The sequence below is a fragment of the Empidonax traillii genome, unplaced genomic scaffold (assembly GCF_003031625.1).
Source record: "Empidonax traillii isolate 1590-97213 ecotype Southwest subspecies unplaced genomic scaffold, ASM303162v1 scaffold404:size960789, whole genome shotgun sequence".
Lineage (NCBI taxonomy): Eukaryota > Metazoa > Chordata > Aves > Passeriformes > Tyrannidae > Empidonax > Empidonax traillii.
Genome location: NW_020955597.1, coordinates 786,317 through 804,582, shown reverse-complemented (window position 1 = coordinate 804,582; position 18,266 = coordinate 786,317). Strand labels below are relative to the sequence as shown.

Here is an 18,266-nt window from a genome sequence, read left to right as displayed (position 1 = left end):
CCAGACACCATTCCCGGAGAATCTGCAAAAGATGAAGATTGGGCCTGTGCTGGGATCATTTTCTTCGTTGCAGCTGCTGTGGTGCCTTCCCCGCTCCGGATTTGGGATGAGGACAGTGTTGCCATCAGGGGCGTTTTGTCCCTGCTGAGAACTCACCCAGCCCTGAGGCTGCTCTGCCGCCAGTGAGGTGGGCAAGGAGGTGGGATGGGACACGGCAGGGACAGCTGACCCCAACTTCTGCTTTCTCTACTGAATTGTGTTCATCTCAACCCACGAGCTTTAAAACACCTTCACCCCTCCAGGTCTCCCCCTCTCCTGTCAGAGAGTGACCAAAGGACTGAGAGGGTTAAACGTCGCTGCTCGTGATGCTGTGACAGCGCCTGACACCAGAGGTGTTCCCAGCAAGACCTCAGCACGGGTTGAGGCTAAAAAAAGGCTCCAAGATTTACTGCAGAGCAGTGGAAAGCAGCCAGGCCAGAGCTGTTCTCTGGTGTTATTTATATCTATTTATATCGTGCACTTTGGCTGCTGGAGGACACTCTGCTCCTCTGTCAGCCATGGCCACTACCAAATCCAGGAGCCTTTGAGGAGGTGCTTGACACAGAGGCTTAAAAATCAACCCCGGGCAGAGTTTCTTTGTATTCTTTACAAGTGATAAAATTCTCAGTATGAAAACGACTAGCTATGTGACACCATCTGCCCTTTTTAGGGGCTTTTCCTTCAACCTATTCACCCACAGTCCACATGGGCAGGTGGGAGCAGTCACTCTGACACAGGACAAAACTATGGATTTCCACCTGCAGGGCTCAGCTAGGAACAGTCACCTGGCCCAGGGCTGGGTGTTCCCTGCAGAGATCTCTAACCCTGGCCTGTTCAAGTCCTCGTGTGCTGGCCTGGCTGTGTGGCTGCAGCAGAAACAACTGTGGCCAAAAATAATTCCCCAGACAGACAATGGACACCGTTCCAAAGCGTCATCGCCTCCATCTGTTCCTGGAAGTCGGCGCCGCTCTCGGTGACAGAAGTTTCCTCACCGGGAGCAAAAGGTCAAAAATTCTCTGTGGCGACAGACTAAGACTGTAAATAAAGCCAGCTCCTGCTCTGCCTGTTTGAGGATTTGTTTGGCTTTTTTTTGGGTTTTTACTATTTTTTAAAAGGACAAAAGCCACAAAAGAAAAGGCCAAACGAGGCCACTGCACAAAGTGAGTGCCAACACAAATGTCACAGGAAAGCCCAGCACTCAGCTGGGACGAGCTGAACCAGCACCTTCTGCTGCTCCCCACTGGCCCCTGGGAGCAGTCAGGGTTAATCAGACAGGCATCAATGAAGCTGCAGCCCATCCTTTCATCACAAAAAGGGTGGAATTAATTCCACACACAGCAACCACCAGGCTGCCATTGCTGCCACTGAAAGGGTTCTGCTCCGAGCTGACACCGTGTTCCAGCCCTACACTGGCCTGCAAGAGCCATGTGGGAGCTGATCTCCAGACTCCAGATGCCCCTACAAGGGCACAGGCTTCAGCTGACCAAGGGGGCTGGGGTTGGTTTCAGAGGCTTTCCTTGGTAAGAAGGAGCTTTGCTGGTGTCTAACTCGACTATTTCCATTGCAGTGCTTTATTTGGAAGAACTTCCACTTCAGCCTGTTGTTCTGATTTGCAATTAAATCCCACTTACCTGGTTCTCCATGCTGGCGACTCAGAGCTTCCAGGACTGATGGAGGAGCCAAACAGCTGCCTGGTGGCCAGGGCTGCTCTCACCTGCTCCTTTGCTTCCTCAGCTGCCAGCCCTGGCAGAGGGCTGAAGGACCAAACACAATCTGTCACAAGTGGATCTCCTCTCTGTGGGAAGACGTGGCTCTGTAATTACTCCAACATTACCATTACCTCCCTCATGCTGCCCAAAATGTCAACAACTGGATGCTGGAGTATTTGTGCAGTTGGAAAATGTTTGTGCTGCCCAGGCAAAAGGACAAGGCTGTCCTGGTGCTGCCAACATCCAAAGTGCACGTTCCCAGGGAAGGCAGGTCACTGTGGCACAGGAAACAAGGCCAGTGGTGCTAAGAAAAAACAGAGCAGCATTTCTCTTCTGCAGCAGCTTCCATGCACTGAAGCAGCATCCAGGGCTGAGGCAGGAAGTCAAAGAAAGGGAAACGGTGAAATCAAAACAGAGAAGTGAAGGGAAAAAACACTGTCAAACCTTCCAAGGCATGAGCAAGGGAGAAAGGGAGTGAAAACCAGGGAAGACCCAAATTGTGTGAAGATTAGTTTGCATCATTCTGTAAGTAGGTGCTTTCTGGTCCAACAGCTACAAAGAGTAAGGCCATTCAGATTAATTAAAAAATGATACTTTATTTTAAATGCAGCTACTGTCATGAGTCATCAAAATAGACTTTGCAATAGTTACTTTGTTTTAAATACGAGGTGACGAATGACAGCAAAGAATTTAAACTACATGAAATGTCCTAGAATTGTAAATTAAAAGAACTAAATTTAAATATTACGAATGACAATTTTCAGAAGATAAAAGGGAATAAAAATATTTTCCAGAAAAAGTAAAATGATTTGGCCAGTAAACCCATACTAGAAATGTAAATTACTGAGATACTGCACATGAAATACTTGAGGAGGACTCCTTTCTGTCATTGTCATTTAAGAGATCCACAAAGCCGAACTCTCCCCATTTAAATTACACTGCGCTAATGATTTCTCTTACTTAAAACCAGTCCCATAATCCAGGATCACCCAAGGAACCGATGATAAATTGCATTTCTATGTGCTGTCCTGCAGTCACTGCTGCTGTCACTGCTGTGACCAGGGACCAGTGCCCACCTGGAGCTTCCCAGCCACGCAGCCCTTCAGGGCAGGGCATTTCCAGCGGGTCCTTGCGATGGTCGTGCCGGGTGTAGCAGCCAAGGGCTCCACGCAAAGCCCCCCAGAACGACTTCAAATCACGGCTGAAGGGGAACCAGGTCTCAGCTTAACTCTCCTCAGCCACATCCTGGCTGTCTCAGCTCTCAAAATGCCACTGCTGAGGAAGGGACCCGTCACAGATGGCCACGGTCACGTACCCTTTGTGGCTCAGTGGATCCACCACCTTCAGGCACTGCCCCACAGAGACCTGGTACAGGCGGTTGTTTTTCTAGAGGGAAGACAAAGACAGATGGGATTTATTTACTGAAACTTCTGTTCTCCATTGTCACACTGAAGCTGGAAACGATGCCCAAGGGGAGGGGATGCTCCTTCCTGACAGATGAGCCTTTCAGCAGCCTCCCTGACACAGCAGACCCACAGCAGCACCAGAGCACAGCACACCCCATAACCACATCCAGGCTTTGGAACAAAGGCTCTCATGTCCTTACAAGGACCCAGTTGGGATTTTGTTTATAGCACAGTCTCTAAATGACATGGAGGAATGATCAAACCCATTCCCCAGCACTCAGCAAAGAGGGAGGGCACAAAGCCACAGTGGGGCACAGACAGGTCACAGAAACCTGGAATGATTTGGGTTGGAAGTGACCTTAAACATTATCTAGTTCAAGCCTCCCTGCCACAGACAGGGACACTTTCCACTTGACAAGGTTGCTCAAAGCCCCATCCAATCTTGCCACGAACATTCCCAGGAACGGGTCATCCACAGCTTCTCTGGGCAACCTGTGCCAGTGCCTCACCACCCTCACAGCAAATTTCTTCCTAATATCTAATCTAAACCTGCTGTCTGTCAGTGTAAAGCCATTCCCCTTTGTCCTATCACTCCATGCTCTGGTAAAAAGTCCCTCTCCAGCTCTCTTGTAGCCCCTCTAGGACCTCTGCACAGTCCCAGCAGCTCCCATGGGCAACCTCCTGCTGTCCTGCATGGAGGGAGCAGATGCATGGGAACAGCCACACCAGGCTCTGTCACTGCCTATGGCCACAAGCAGATGTCCAGGGAAGCAGAAGAACATGGAAAGAACACACAGCACTCCTCCAAAATACTCCTCCACTCTGAGTCTCGTTCTGTAACCAACTGAGCTGAGCTGGCCTTTCCTTGTACCAATGACACAATCTCCCCTTGTTCCAAAAGGCTTCACTTACCTAAAGAGTCCCAGCCTGCTCCCATATTGCTCATGGGAAAGGTGTCCCACACCTTTGATTTGCCTTTTTTACTTCTGAGCCTTCCACAGCCCAAATTTAGCCTTTCTGAGACGAGGTGACCAGCACGTGCAGTGCAAGCAAATTGCAGTGGTGCGATGACATTTTCCTGCTTCCGTCCCTACTCCCTTCCTAACCAATCCTGACATTGGATTCACTTTCTTCGGCCGTGGATCATTAACGAGCAGCAACGTGACACTGTTACAGATCCACCTTCCACAGCCTCAGTGGCAATGGCCAGCTCAAAGCCCAGATTCTCCACCACTACCAGTGGCATCATCGACAGCCACAGGCACTGAATAGCAGTGTCCATTCTCTCAGCCCTGTAAAGCCTCTTGTCTGCTGACACAAGCTGCAGAACCCTCAGTAATCTCTTATCAGCAGAACTGCTCAGCTTACTGCTCCAACTCCCACTGGCAGCTGTGGCACTGCTGGTGCAAGTGTGAGACACACACAACCCTGGGCTCACACAATAATCAGCCTCTGTATCTCCAAACCATCCTGGGCTGCAACAGCCAAATGTGACTCCATTTGGGAACTTGTGCTGGCAGGGCCCTCCCTCCTCTTTGTTCAACTATGCCTGTGCTACAGACTGACTGCTATGCTGAGGGCATGTGAGGGGCAGCCTCTGAGTGAATACCCAGGAGATAAATTCCATGTGTGAGCAGCACTGGCTCAGTTTTGTGAAATTTGCCACTCCAGACTCTTAACAATTAAACCAACAGATCAATTACAGGGCAGAAGCAACTTCTTTGCCCTTTGCTTCTTCAGGCACTGAGCAGAAACCACGACATGGACTGCTCTCTCCCAGTCCTGCAAACACAACAAAGCTGTGGGGTGGATTTTATTCTGGCACATCCCAGATAAGCCACAGTGCTGTGGGTGGCTGTGAAGGGCTAAAGAAAGGCTCAGTGAAGCTGCAGAAACCTTCCTACGTGGTAAAGGGCCTGCATGTCCCAGGGTTCAGCAAAAGTCTTATTCAGGCTGAAACACAGCTGCCAAAAATGTGCAACTTCTGTAAAAGGTTCTTCCCCCAGAGGGTGGTTGGGCACTGGAACACGTTCCCCAGGGAAGTGGTCACAGCACCAAGCCTGAGGGAGTTCAAGAAGCATTTGGGTGCTCTCAGGCACGTGGTGTGGCTCTCAGGGATGGTCCTGTGCAGAGCAAGGATTTGGACTCCATGATCCTTGTGGGACTCTTCCAACTCAGCATATTCTACAATTTGTGCCTGGACTGTGGGCTGGGCACAGTACAGCACAAGTGCACTGGTACACCTGAGATTTAGTCGTAATTAATCTCAACCCTGGTGTCCTGTTAGTGCTACTGTCACTTACTGAGACATTAATTAGAGGCAACGTGCCACATACCAGCCCCTCCACTCACCCCCAGTGTCCACTGCTGCGAGCCGCCAGAGCCGTGGCATTTCATGAGACGGGGGGGATCGGACGAGCGAGTTTCCGAAACATCCAAGCAAAGCAGGTTGTTTAAAATCAGCTCATGATCCTCATTGTAAATCCAGACCTGAAAGAGAAGACAGAAAGACATTCATTACAACGTTTCAGGGCAGGTGCCTTCCATCTTTTGTTCAGGTACAAAGGAGATGCTTCGGCACCTGGATGTCAGAGATGTGCCTTGCAACACTCGCTGCCTCTTTGTTCCCTTTTCCCAACTGAGAGAGCTGCAGGGCTCTGTTGCCTTCCCAACATCACACAGCACTGCCCCATGCAGAGGCACTGAAAGGACCAGTTGTGGTTCTGCCCTTTAAGTAGCATTTTTAAAATTAGGCAGCCCTCATATGTCCCTCGTGCCCAGGTAGCTGGACAAGGTACTGCAGCAGGCAAGCAGAGCATCTCGGAGCAGATGAGAGAAACCTTTAAGCCAGGCAGGAAATCTCCTTATCCAAAGATGATCCTGCTTTGCTCCCAAGCCAAATGATTTTTGCTACCTGTGACATGCTTGGAGGGAGACCACTCCTCCCCATTTCACATCCCCTTTGTTTTGGTTGAACCACCACAAAAATGTCTTGATCTGGACCTCAAGAGCCTACACAACATCCCAGCAGCTCACAGAGGGGTGGGAATCGAATGCAGCCCCTCTCTGGGGCTCACCTGTATGAAGCAGGAATGCACTGGTTCACATTTGCAGCTTCAACTGCATTTGGGTTCCTGAATTTATCAGAAGAGTCTGTGTGATCACAGCGACCATGGCCAGCTCTGACCAGCAGCACAGACACTCGAGGTCTCAGTTTGCCCTCTCTCACATGCTGCTTGAGCACAAGTAGGTATTTTTATTGTTGGCATAGCAAGGTGCCAGGCACCTTCAGTGGCTGCAGTTCATGCCCACACCCTGCTGGCTCTCAATGGGCCGCTTTGAGCAAGGCGTGTCTGGCACAGCTGAACATTCAGGGAAGCCACAGCTCCAGCCTGGTGTCCTTGCAGCAGCTTCTGGTCCCCTCTCCCTCCATCCTTCAGGCCTGCAAAGACCTGGGCCAAGATCAGTTCAGTGGAGGACCTGACCTCTCACTGTGACCAAGAGGAGCTAAGCTCCTCACACCTGTGCATGAAGTACCTATTTACACACACTAAGTTCTTCTGGTGTGCTCTTGTTCCAGCCCTGCTCTCACTTCTCACAGTCAGTGCTGCAGCAATCATGTCCCCTTGTGTGATTTATTTTTTTTTCCACTAAGTCTGTTTGCCACTCAGCATATGGAATATCAAATTCCAGGCAGAAAAGTCAGGCAAATAAACTGATTTGCCTACTTCTTTTTTTTTTTTTTTTTGGCTGATGAAACTAAAACCAGTTTTCTGGAGGGCACTGGGATTTGGGACACAGTCTCAGTTGGACAGCATGACTGAAAAGCACACAGCTCATTATCACAGTGACTACTGTGACACAGCGAAGGCCTCCTTGGAGGAAGTGCAGATATTACATTAAAATCTGCCCTAACCTCAGGCACTCGTTGCCTTCCAAAGTACTTTTTTTCCATTTTAAACCCTGGCATGGGAAGGAAGGCACATCAAGATTAAAGAGGAGGAGAGAATGGAGAAACTGCAAGACTTGCCAGAAGAGTACCACTGTTAGAAGAATAATAATGATGGAGCCAAATCCAAAGAAGAGTAGAACTGGTAAGAAAGGAGAAAGAAGACTGCAGTGGCACAGGGAGCAGACCTTTAATCAAAAGCTGAGTAATGGCAAAGAACACAAACCAGTGGTTAAATCCAGTGTGATATTCTCCCCAAAGGCTCATACAAGACAGCCAAAATTAATTTCAAACTAATTATGTGTTCAGTGTAGAAAACAAAGGGACGTGGAAAAATAGGCCCAAATTTGGTTCCAAATTCAGATTAGAGTATCAGTATGAACTTGCAGATTATTAACAGATTCAAGCTCAAGGAAAGCAAAGCCACCCCATGGGCTTTCTTTGTCATACAAATGCAAGCCTTTGCATACTCCAAAAATTATTAACTACTTTGTTGCTGAAGACTGGAAGGATGATGTTTAGCTTTTGTTGTTAAAGGCTGTCGGGACCAACAGGTCCATATAGGAAATAATCTCCCAGCAGGCAGCACAACTTCAGAAGTCTATAAGCAGAAAGGTACCTGCCTAGGATTTAGGTCTCAGTTCTGAGAGGTCTTGTTTTATCCTCCTATGTATTTTCTACCAAAAGTGCCATTTTAAAAATTCAATTTATTAAAGGAAAAAGTGTAGGGTATTTTCATTCTGCATGCACTTCCCAACCAGTAGAGTTAGGAGAGCATCTCCACCAGATTTGGACCATTTCCACCACTGGAACTGTGCCCAGCTCCCCCACAGGAAGGCAGCACCTTTAATTGCTGTCCCTGAGAGACACATGGCAATGATCTGCTCCACAGGTCTAAGGAAAATCACTGGCCATTTTCACTGGTGTCAAGGAAAATCAACAAGATGCAACTAGAATATAATGAATCGCTTCTGTTTTCAACTAAAACCCAAACGGCAGATGTATATAAAAACCTCTCTCCATAATGAAATTGATCATGCTTGTAGTTAATAAATGACTTAATTTGGTGAATGCTGTAGGACTGGCCTCTTTCTAGCAGCCTTTTTTCCCTGCCTCTCAACACAGGCAACAGGATAAGAGAAAAGGTGGATGGACCCCTTCAGTCTTGGAGAGCAGTAGCCCATCTAGCTGCTGACTGACCCTTCTGAGATCCTGCATGTCCCCAGAGCACCCTCCAGAGAGGCATTTCAGATGTGGCAGTGCTCAGGTGCCTGCCCAAGCCTCCAGGCCTGCACCAAGGTCCTACTGGGGCAGTAGCTGGTTCAAGATTCCCACAGATGGAAACAGGACCTGCAGTTCTCTGGGATAAGTTTTCACTGCCAGAGCAAAGCTGGCCCACATGTCCTTCTGGTCGCCTGCAGAGGTGCACAGCACGTGGCAGAGCAGGTCTCGTGGACAAAATAAATGTGAGGAGGCTCAAAGTACAAGCTCTGTTAGTCTGAACTTTTATACAGGTGCAGCTGAGGAAGAACGGGGATGTTTAATTCAGTCCCCTAAAGAGGTAGTTCAAACTATTTACAGATTTAAGACAAAGGTTTCCTAGGGCTTCTAGTCCCTTCAGGACTTCACTTTATCCCATAAAACTCAAACAAATCACACAGCCTTCTGCAGGACTGGTTGGTTGCTAAGATGACTTCATCAGCCTCATTTATATACCAACAGGTGGGTAGAAACAGCTTTCTCTCACATACAGCTTAATGAACAGTGTCAGTGGTGACCACAGCTTGATTCCTTGCAAGGACAGGATCGTGACAGCACTGAAGACCAGATGGGAGGGACTACATTGCTCTCATTTCACTAATATTTGGATTTCCTAACTGATTTCAGCTTGCCACTCTTGGTAAAGGAGACACCCCTTTCACCCCTTCCCTAAACCTCTATATCTCAGTGATCTCCTTCTGGGTTTTTCTTACTTTTTTGCCATGATAAAGAGATACAGGGCCGTGTTACTCACCTGTTTTGGAGTTCACTCTTTGCTGGGTTTTTTTTATTTGGTTGGTTTGGTTTTGGTTATTCTGGGGGGGGGGTGTTTGTTCGCTCGGGGGTTTTTTTTGGTGAAAGATTAAATCATTCCTACAGTGAGATTAATTAATGTAAATAGATAAGAGCTAGGTGAAGTACTTCAGAAGAAATGCAAGTGAGGCAGGGGTTCAGATAGTGCCTCAGCACCTAGAACAGCCCATGCTATCACTGCCTTTTGAAAAATGGAGTTACCTGTAGAAGACTTTGAGCCCACTGTCAATAAAACCTAAAACTCGACATAGAAAAAGAAACTGATAAATCAAAGAATCCATAGCAGGCAGAAAAGGGAAGCTCAGTGTTTCTAGGGAATAAACACTTAAAAACCATTTGAAATAAACCAGGAAGCATCTGCCTACCCTTTTGGCTTTCAGAGTGCACTCGAGTGCAGCAAAAGGCAAGGCTGGCCAACTGGCAAAGCTTTGTGGATACACATTTTTCTTTGGTCTGCAAACTGCATTAGCACTAGAGGAATGCATTGAAAATTTTCAGTAAATAGAAAACAGTAACTACTACAGAAACAGCCCTTTGTTTGAAAGAAAATCCCTGCCGTGAGCCACACCAGCAGGAGAGGCATTCCAGGGCTTTCATCAGTTACAATCTGCTGCTTAGCTTGGCACTGCTGTATTATTCTGTCAGACAGTTTGTAAAAGACAAAAATTCAGCCCAAGAGCACAGAAAAGCTGCCTCGGCCCTGAAGAGGAGATGTAACCAACAATCTGTATCATCACAGCCTCCTGCATGTACTCCAGCCCCTGCTGGTATGGATAGCAGTGACATCATAGCACCGAACAGCTCGTGGCAATCATCAGAAACAGCCAAGTTTGGTGGTCTGTAATCATTATTTTAAGCTATTGCTACCCTGAAAACCAAATATACTCCTGAAGGTCATTCCAAAGTTGATGCATGTGTTCTGTTCCACAGTTTCAGTGTGTTGCTGATGCTTCACGACAGCTGTTAGAGGGGTCCAAGAACTGTCCAATACTTTATGGAAAAGCAGCAAGGTTGAATTTGCACATCCTCACACTCATTGCAGGTGTGCTGTATCTGAAAAAACTAATAACCATGATCTAGAGGTTTAGGGAGAAAAGTCTTACAGAAGAATTGCACATAGGAGCAAATCCTCCTAGTCTCTGACACTTGTAAAAGTGTCACTCTTGACACAGCTTGTGAAGTACGTGTTCTTACATTCATCAAGTGCTATAGGGGTGTTAACAGATTTTTTGAAATTTCCTTCTCAAGTGAGTTATTTTTTGAAGGTTCAGAGTAGAGATGTACATGCTTAGACACTTCAGCACTATCCCCAGCTGGAATAGCAATAGTCATCTTTTAAAAAGATTCATATATTGCTAAGTAAGAGAAAGGTAAATTACTGAAATTAGGTAAACTCACATAAGAGAGTTTATAACAACACAAAGTAAAGCTAAAGAGTCAGAATAGTGTATCTAAAAACAAACAGTAGAAAAAAAAGCCACATAATCCAGTGGCCTTGCAGAGCAGATTTTTTGGAACAGGAACTTGGCTTTAAGCATTTCAGTCAGGGTGGTGGCACAGGCACACATTATCTACGTGACAAGTCCAATCTTCTTTCAGCTGTTACATCACAAACCAGTCAGCCCTGTGTTGACCTCGTGCTCCACTCCCAAAACTTGGGTTTTAGTGTTCTTTGATGCTTCTCTTCCAAGTTTGTCAGTAACTATTTCTAGGGTAGGATCTATCCCAAAACCTGCTTCAGCATCCTTGATTCCTAATAAACCACCCAAACAACCCTGGCATGATGGTTTGGGGTAGAATTTCCAACACAGTTTCTTCCTTCCACTTTGGTATTTTGTCTTTCATTATGATCTTTCAACGCACTTAAATATTTTCTCAGCTCCTCCAAAGTTTGTGTTTTGGGCATTCTCAGTTTTGTTTCCAGAAGGAGGCCAGGCACATCACTGAATTTCAGGAGTGTGTTTACTTTGGCAATCTTGGCAGTTCCTCCACATGGCCACCCTTCAACTACGAAATTGCTCATTCCACGTTAGTCTCCTCCTTGTGAAAGTCACAATAATTTTTTTCTGCTTCTTCTGTTACTTCAAACCTCTGTTCTGTAAGATCCCATCACCTCCTCTACTTGTCCTATTTCTAACAAGATTTTCATGACTTTTTCCCAAGTTTGTGTTCAGGCCCCAGTATTATCCCAGGCTGAGTATTTCCTTTACAGTTAAGCATTCAAATTTTCATTGTAACTTAGACACATTTTTTTCATGTATTTTCTAGATGCATCACCTTTGTGAGAACCACTTCCCTTATTCTAGAACCAGATGCTTCTGGAGCTAAACCAGCTGAAAATGCCAGTGAGTTGAGTGAAACAACAGTTAAAAGCTTCCAATAGTCGGGAAGTTTCTTGCTATTTTTATATGCAGAAGCTGTTAAATAAGTGTCATCTTTCTCTACATTGTTCTCATGTATCTATAGTAAGATTGTTCAAGGGGATATGACAGAAAGCTGGCTCAATGCACTCTGGGGATTTATTAGGAGAACAAAATAAGTCTAATGGCAGAAAAAATATAGTGTCAGTTGACATGGTTGGAGAACAAAATTGTGAAACAAGATAGCACAGCCAGTTTTTTTACGAGAACTAATGGCTAAATTTACCACTGGTAAAATAGATTCATGAGAAAAGAAGCCAAATATCAACAATCAGAGCACGAATTTGTCTCTCTCAGAACCAAAAGACTAACTGAAGGCTGTCTTCAAGAGGAAAAAAACAAAATCAGAAAAGGGTTTTGATAAAGAAAAACAGGAGGAAGCTCCAGCCATGTGGCACTTCACGATGAAAAATACTGCAGGAAGGAGAAGGGAAACACAACTGCGTGGACATCATCCACAGGCAGTCATTTTTGCTTTCTCCCCTCCAGCCTGAATGGCTCACAAAGCAGCATCACAGCCTTGGCACTCTAAATGTACAATCACTGATGCCCATCAGTTGTTATTCCATGTACACAGCCCTTATATTTAGAAGACTTGCTGACTGTCTTCCAGCTAATGGAATAGATCCCAGAGCCAAACCTTCATTCCCATTCCAGCTTTAATTAATTCACCCTTAACACAGGGGCCCACAGTTTGGTCACAGTGGTGATTACTCAGTGTTCTGAAGTACAGGGATGTATTCCCTGCTAATGTCTGACAACTGGAACTTAAGGCCACGTGCCTAGAGCCACCCACACTTACCCTGACACTGGCAAACACCCCTCACACTTGCCCTCCTCTGCCACACTCAGCTGGTGAGGGTACAAATACGAGGCAGAAAGTCCCATTAGGTGACAAAGCACACAGCACTTTGTTGGGACTATCACAAATCCCTCTGCTTCTACTGCTGCAGTTTCCATATCTTCAAAACTCCTACCCATTTCATAAAGTATCAAGTTAGTCCAGCACAACCCACCTTTAGTAAAGCTATGCTGCATTACCTCCTGCTCCATTTATTTTGTGTCTTTGATTAGTTTTCCTCTTAGATGCAAGCTAGTTTTTAGACTTGGGCTCCTAAATCATAAGTTCAGTGCAGTTCTTAGCTAGTTAAAAGTCTTTATGGCATTAGCTGAAGATCTCTCTACCCTGGAGACTGTTTATCCAAGTCTTGAATTTCTGTTGCCTGAAAGAAGTGAAATAGCAAAGGCTTCATGTAGTAATACAGAAATTCTCATTAGGTTTTCACATCCATCCCTAATTAATCCCCAGACCAGAAACTCACCTGCAGTCAAAAAATTTTCTGGATTCCTTCCATTTAAGGATAACAACAAATCACTCATTCACCCCCAAACTACAGCTACACCAGGAGGAGCAGAGGACTGGTTCTACAGTACACAACGACCAGCAGGGCAGGAAAAGGCTGTTTTAAATCCCAGTGTGAGGAACTGACTGAAAGAGCTGCTACAAATCCTGAAGTGCCAATCAGTGGATTATGAACTCATCAGGAGCCACTGAAGGACAGTCTTCAGCCACATAAGAGATTCATGCCACAAAGACAGGAGATATTCAACTCCCTGCTGTCTGTGGCCTCGTGGTTTGAACCACCCTCTGAAATCAGCCTGTCTGCTGATGAGATATTATTCCAGGGCATTTTGCCAGCAGGAAAACACAGTAGTAGTTTCTAAGATGTGAGTCACTATTCCATATAATTAGGAACACCATACCTGGTTCTGATCGTTGTAGTCACACTCCCGAACCACCACCAGACCTCCTTTCTGACTTGGGTGGCCCTGGGCAACCAGGCATTTGTTGGTTTGGAGGTGATACAACTGTGAAAGGAAAACAGTTTGATGGACAGAGTGAGCAACAAACATCATATACCAAAGGGTGAGGCTCTGAAAGCTCTAGAACTCAGTGTTCCCAAGAAAACCCAAACAAACCTTTTAATTGGGGGGGAAAAAAATAATAAAAAAAGTTCTGTTTTTCAGACAATTTGGAGGAAAAAAATGCATTAAACAGTTCCAATTTGCTTTCTAATTATAACAAGATTTTCCCCTCTGGTATAAGTGCAGCACACACAGCCTGGCTCAGCACATGCTGGCTGTACTCTGTCAAGTTTCTTTCCCCTCTTCACTCTTCATGGAAATCTCAGGTCCCAGATACTCTGCTCAGGAAAATTGACTGTAACTGTATAAACTGCATTTTACTACAATTTAGTTTAAACATAAGTCTCCTCTTACAGCCTCTCTTCACGAAGCAGGACCACCTCCTTGAGAGAGGAGAAGGAACTACTGTGGTACAAACCACCTCAGAGACTTCTGCTGTTTACAAATTGATTTTCAAGAGCTTTTAGGCACAGTTATCAGCTAAGGTATTTTAATGATGAATCAGGGAAGAAGAGAACATTTTACAAACACCCAAATGCTTATTTTTGCTCAAATGTCCTACCTAGTCCAATTTGGGCAACGATGCCCACCTTAAAAGACACCAAGACATTTTCCACAGAGCCCAAAGATTAGATTATCCCTATTACAACAGTCAAAAATCATTCAGACCTTAATGTATCCCCACAGAGGCATTCAGGGAGACAAAACAACTCTAATTCTGGCTCGAAGTTACAGACATGCCCTGAGCTAACTGGTGGCCAGCAGAACACTTCTTTTCAGCCTGACTGTTTTTCTTCCCCTGATGTGGTGGGGGATTCAGGCCCTTCCGGCAGCAAGCACTGCCTGAACATCTCAAAGTGGGAGGTGGCAGGGCCCCAGATCTGGCAGTCACGTTAAAAATAATTATTTCCAATCTGGAGCTGAATGTAGAGGAAGAAAAAAGAATTTACTGTCCTGAACTCAAGGCCAGGCTGATTAACTGGCCAGCTGTGTCTTATTATGAAGACATCCATAGCTGTCCTGGCATTTCTATTGACTCTACGGATTTTTAGAAACCAAAAGGCACTTCCAGTAATAAAAAGAACAAACTGCTCAGTCACGTGACAGCAAAAATTAGCACAAATACCAAATAGTATTCTTCACTAAACACCACTTCTGGAAACAGCTGTCCCAAGGCACATCAACAGTCGCCTCAAGTGCACCATGTTTCTCCTGTTCCCTACACACATCTGAAACAAATTACACAAAACCTTCTAAGTAACATTTCCTTACACCCCAGAGACTTCTAGGACAGATCTCATCATTCCTCACTCAGCTGAAAAGCTTTCAAACCGTACAGCTACATGAGTTTTATAAGCTTTTTGTCTTTGTTTTTATTGGCCATGATTGACCAGCGTTTGATTAACACCGGTAAGAACTGTCACCATTTGTGATCATTACAGTCCTTCCCAGCCTGTCAAACCAGCACTTATCTCTGGCCCAATTAGTTTTTGAGAACAAAGTAAGGTTTGGAACGATTCCTCCCAAATCCTAAAGAGTCTGGCTCGCAGTGGTGACACTGGCTGATCGTTCTGTTCCCTGCAGGCATCTGGAAATCGTTTACACAACCATCAGAGCCAAAGCTGACTCTCTCATCCAATGCTGGGTATAATTCTTGAACCCCAGAGAACCAAGTCAAGGAGCTGCATTTTTCTGTGTCTTGTCCCCACTTCTTAAAGGGTGCACCAAACTTTTCTCAAAATTAAGCCATGGTAAATAACTGCTGGGAAGATTTACCCTTAAGTGTTGCTCAAGTATTCAGATCCCTCAAGTAGTCTCCCCCACATCAGCAATTCCTTAGTTAATTTTCTGTCTGAATGAAAGCAGAAAGCTATTAAATTTTAAAAAAGAAGAAAATAAGGAGGAAAAAAGGTCTGGCTAGGGGAGTAACAGCATTCAACAACCAGGGGAATCAGCCCACTGTATCAGTTCTATTTAGGGAAACTACATGTTTGCCCTAATAAATAACTTCACAACTTGGCTGGGATATTACAACAAAAATGCTGCACAAATAGTGGATTCCCAACAGCTGCTTCCAAGCAAAAAATATAATTAAGTCAATAGGTTCTGCATGAAACCAGGTCCTCCAGACTGAAACTACTTGCAGAACCAGCAACTGTCAGCAGCTACTGCAGCCTGTGTTCCCTGTGGAGACATCACTATTTAGTGCTTCCAACCCCTGAGCTAACAGGGAACATGACACCCATAACCCATGTGCACATGAAACAGCTTATTCCAAGGTATTCTCTTTCACAGAGAAGACAGCAAGAAAGTTGTCTCGGATTTGAAGCTACCCATTATTTTTGAGAGGCACAGAATGCACAGAGCAGGTGAATTTGACACTGGGGAGAGCAGATCCAACTGTTTGCTGGCTTTGCCTGCACACAAACCCATGAGCAAAGGCGTCAGGGCTAAGGCATGAATTTAATCATGATTTTCTTCATGAATACACAAAAATTGTCTCTTCATTTCTTCTCTGAAGAGAAAAAAAAAAAAAGAGGAGAAAAACCTCATTTTTCATTCATTATCTAACAGTCAAGAACAGAAAAGCCATCATCAGCCTCAGATGCAAATGTTCACCTTTGTAGAAAATGACCCAGTGAAAGCAATGAGTTTGGAAACCAATTACACTGCGCTCTTATCACAAACCAACAGAGCATGAGTATTTGAGCCCAAATTTCTCTCTATCCAAATCTATCTTCAGAACCAACAGCCATGAAAGCATATTCCAAAGACAGTAAAACTTCATAACTCAAGAGTTTCTGGGTAAGAAAACTCATTGAACAGTATCTAGTCTGAGGATGACCTGAAATACAGATCATGACCTGAAATACAGATCAGAGTGAAATCCTGACAAAAATCCTGTTATTTTCAAGGCAGCTTGTTGCAAAGCTAGAACTCTATGGAAAAAGACTATTTTTGTTGTATTTGAGCAAATCTTTAACAATCTCAAGACAATTAACACATGGTAAGTCCATAATTTCAGAAAGTTTCTCTTACCCTTCCACGCTGGATTATTTTTGGTCGTTTCTGTGCTCTGTTAATAAAAACTGGCTGTGGAGCTTTGGCATTGGGCCCAGATATTTGCATCTCAGGATAGATATTATCGAGATACCACTTAAATGACTTGCAGTTCAATCTTTTTCTCAGTTCTACACGGTCAGTAATATTTCCATAGTTCCTCATCCTTAGCTCAGGTCTCAAAGCAAAATACTGCTCCTGTATTTGAGAGTAAAAGTGGGGGAAAAGGGAGGAGAATTTCAGATTAGTGATCACCCCTGGCAATAAAGGAACGCTAGAGTTATTAAATCAGAATAAGATGCATATTCCATCATCAGCCTCATCTGACAAGAGGTTTCTTGAAATCGTTTTGATTGTTCAGTGGATTGTTTTCATTGTTGTGGGATCTGACCATATTTTGTTCAAGCCCACTTTACAAGTGATCAGGCCAAACCCATTCCATATCAGAACAGACCTATAAATGGGATTACCTTGTGAGGTTTAGTGGAACCACATCTTTATTCATGTGAAAAATGAGAACTATCACCTGGGCTTGCTCTGAAACCCAGTTTTCCCTCAGTCATCTGCATCATCTTCAGAAAGGTTCCCACAAAGTTATTTTTTCACGTTCTATTTTATGATTATACTCAGAATCTTACAGGTTAGGCAAAGACAGATTAAGATTCCAGCTCAATTTTATGTGCTGTTTGACTCTAATGCAGAGACAATGGGGACAAACAGGAACTCATGAATGTACAACGTGGCACAGATATTACTGCCAAAACTAGAAGAAAAATCTCCTTGTAGAGTCTTTAATTCCAGATAGATTTACAGAACTCATGGAAAAGGCACTGTATTTGCACATTAACTTGTTTACTAGATATTACTTAGAAGTCAGTTTTCAGGGCACTGAACTCTGGTATTTTGTTGGATTAATCTCTAGGAGATGTGTGGATTTCAATTACTGTGATGTGGCTCTGACAGGTTTCAATTATCTCCTGCTATCTCTGATATTCAGATGACAGACAGCATCACCTCTGGACAAATTACACACCTGTCCTTATCAAGATCTTCGAGCTTTTGGATTTGCCTGATGTATCACTGCTATTTTAACAGTAGAGGAAGGGGGAGCACTAAGTACTTTGGGCTGTTGGCCAGCTCTGAGGAAGTTTGGAGACAGACTGGACTGGACATCACTATCAGAAATTGGTCTGCTTTAAAAAGTAGCTCTGCTATTCCAGTTCCCTCTTTCCGAATTATAGTTAAAATTTTAGTATCCTACCTTTTGTATGTTATTTATTACCACTGTAGACATGAACTTACTTCTTCTACATTTTGCTTTTGACAGTTACAAAAATTTTGCTGTACCACCTCCATTATTAAATTAATTTATGAAATACTGATATTTGCTCTTTGCTGGAAAACAGATCCTCTAAGTCTTATCTTTGCACCAGTCATCATTAGATTGCTTCAGTAGGTTACACTGGCCCTAAATGTTTGTATTATATTTATAAAAACAAAAATATTTCCAGGCTTGCCCTCCGTACATAAAATCTGTCATAGTAACAGGTCTTTGGCAACTATCAGAGAATCAGACTAGAAACAGCTGGAAACATTCAGGACACAAATCTGTGATAAGAGACTGCTAGAATCAGCAGTTCAAGTCCCTGCTGCAAAAAGCAGTATTAGCTGGAAATTATAGCAA

At 44.6% G+C, this 18,266-nt stretch overlaps 1 protein-coding gene across 4 annotated transcripts in view; it reads right to left on the bottom strand.

Moving 5' to 3' along the window:
- Positions 1-2,324: 2,324 nt before the first annotated feature.
- The window catches only part of GALNT11 (polypeptide N-acetylgalactosaminyltransferase 11), a 46,779-nt gene continuing 30,837 nt past the window's right edge, over positions 2,325-18,266 (bottom strand). For all 4 annotated transcript variants that reach the window (XM_027893719.1, XM_027893722.1, XM_027893720.1 and 1 more), the window contains 4 exons: positions 16,562-16,780; positions 13,361-13,465; positions 5,507-5,644; positions 2,325-3,134 (listed from right to left, as the gene is read on the bottom strand). In XM_027893719.1, coding sequence (XP_027749520.1) covers positions 3,003-3,134; positions 5,507-5,644; positions 13,361-13,465; positions 16,562-16,780 — 594 coding nt within the window. In that variant the 3' untranslated portion in view covers positions 2,325-3,002. The remainder of the gene's footprint in view (positions 3,135-5,506; positions 5,645-13,360; positions 13,466-16,561; positions 16,781-18,266) is intronic.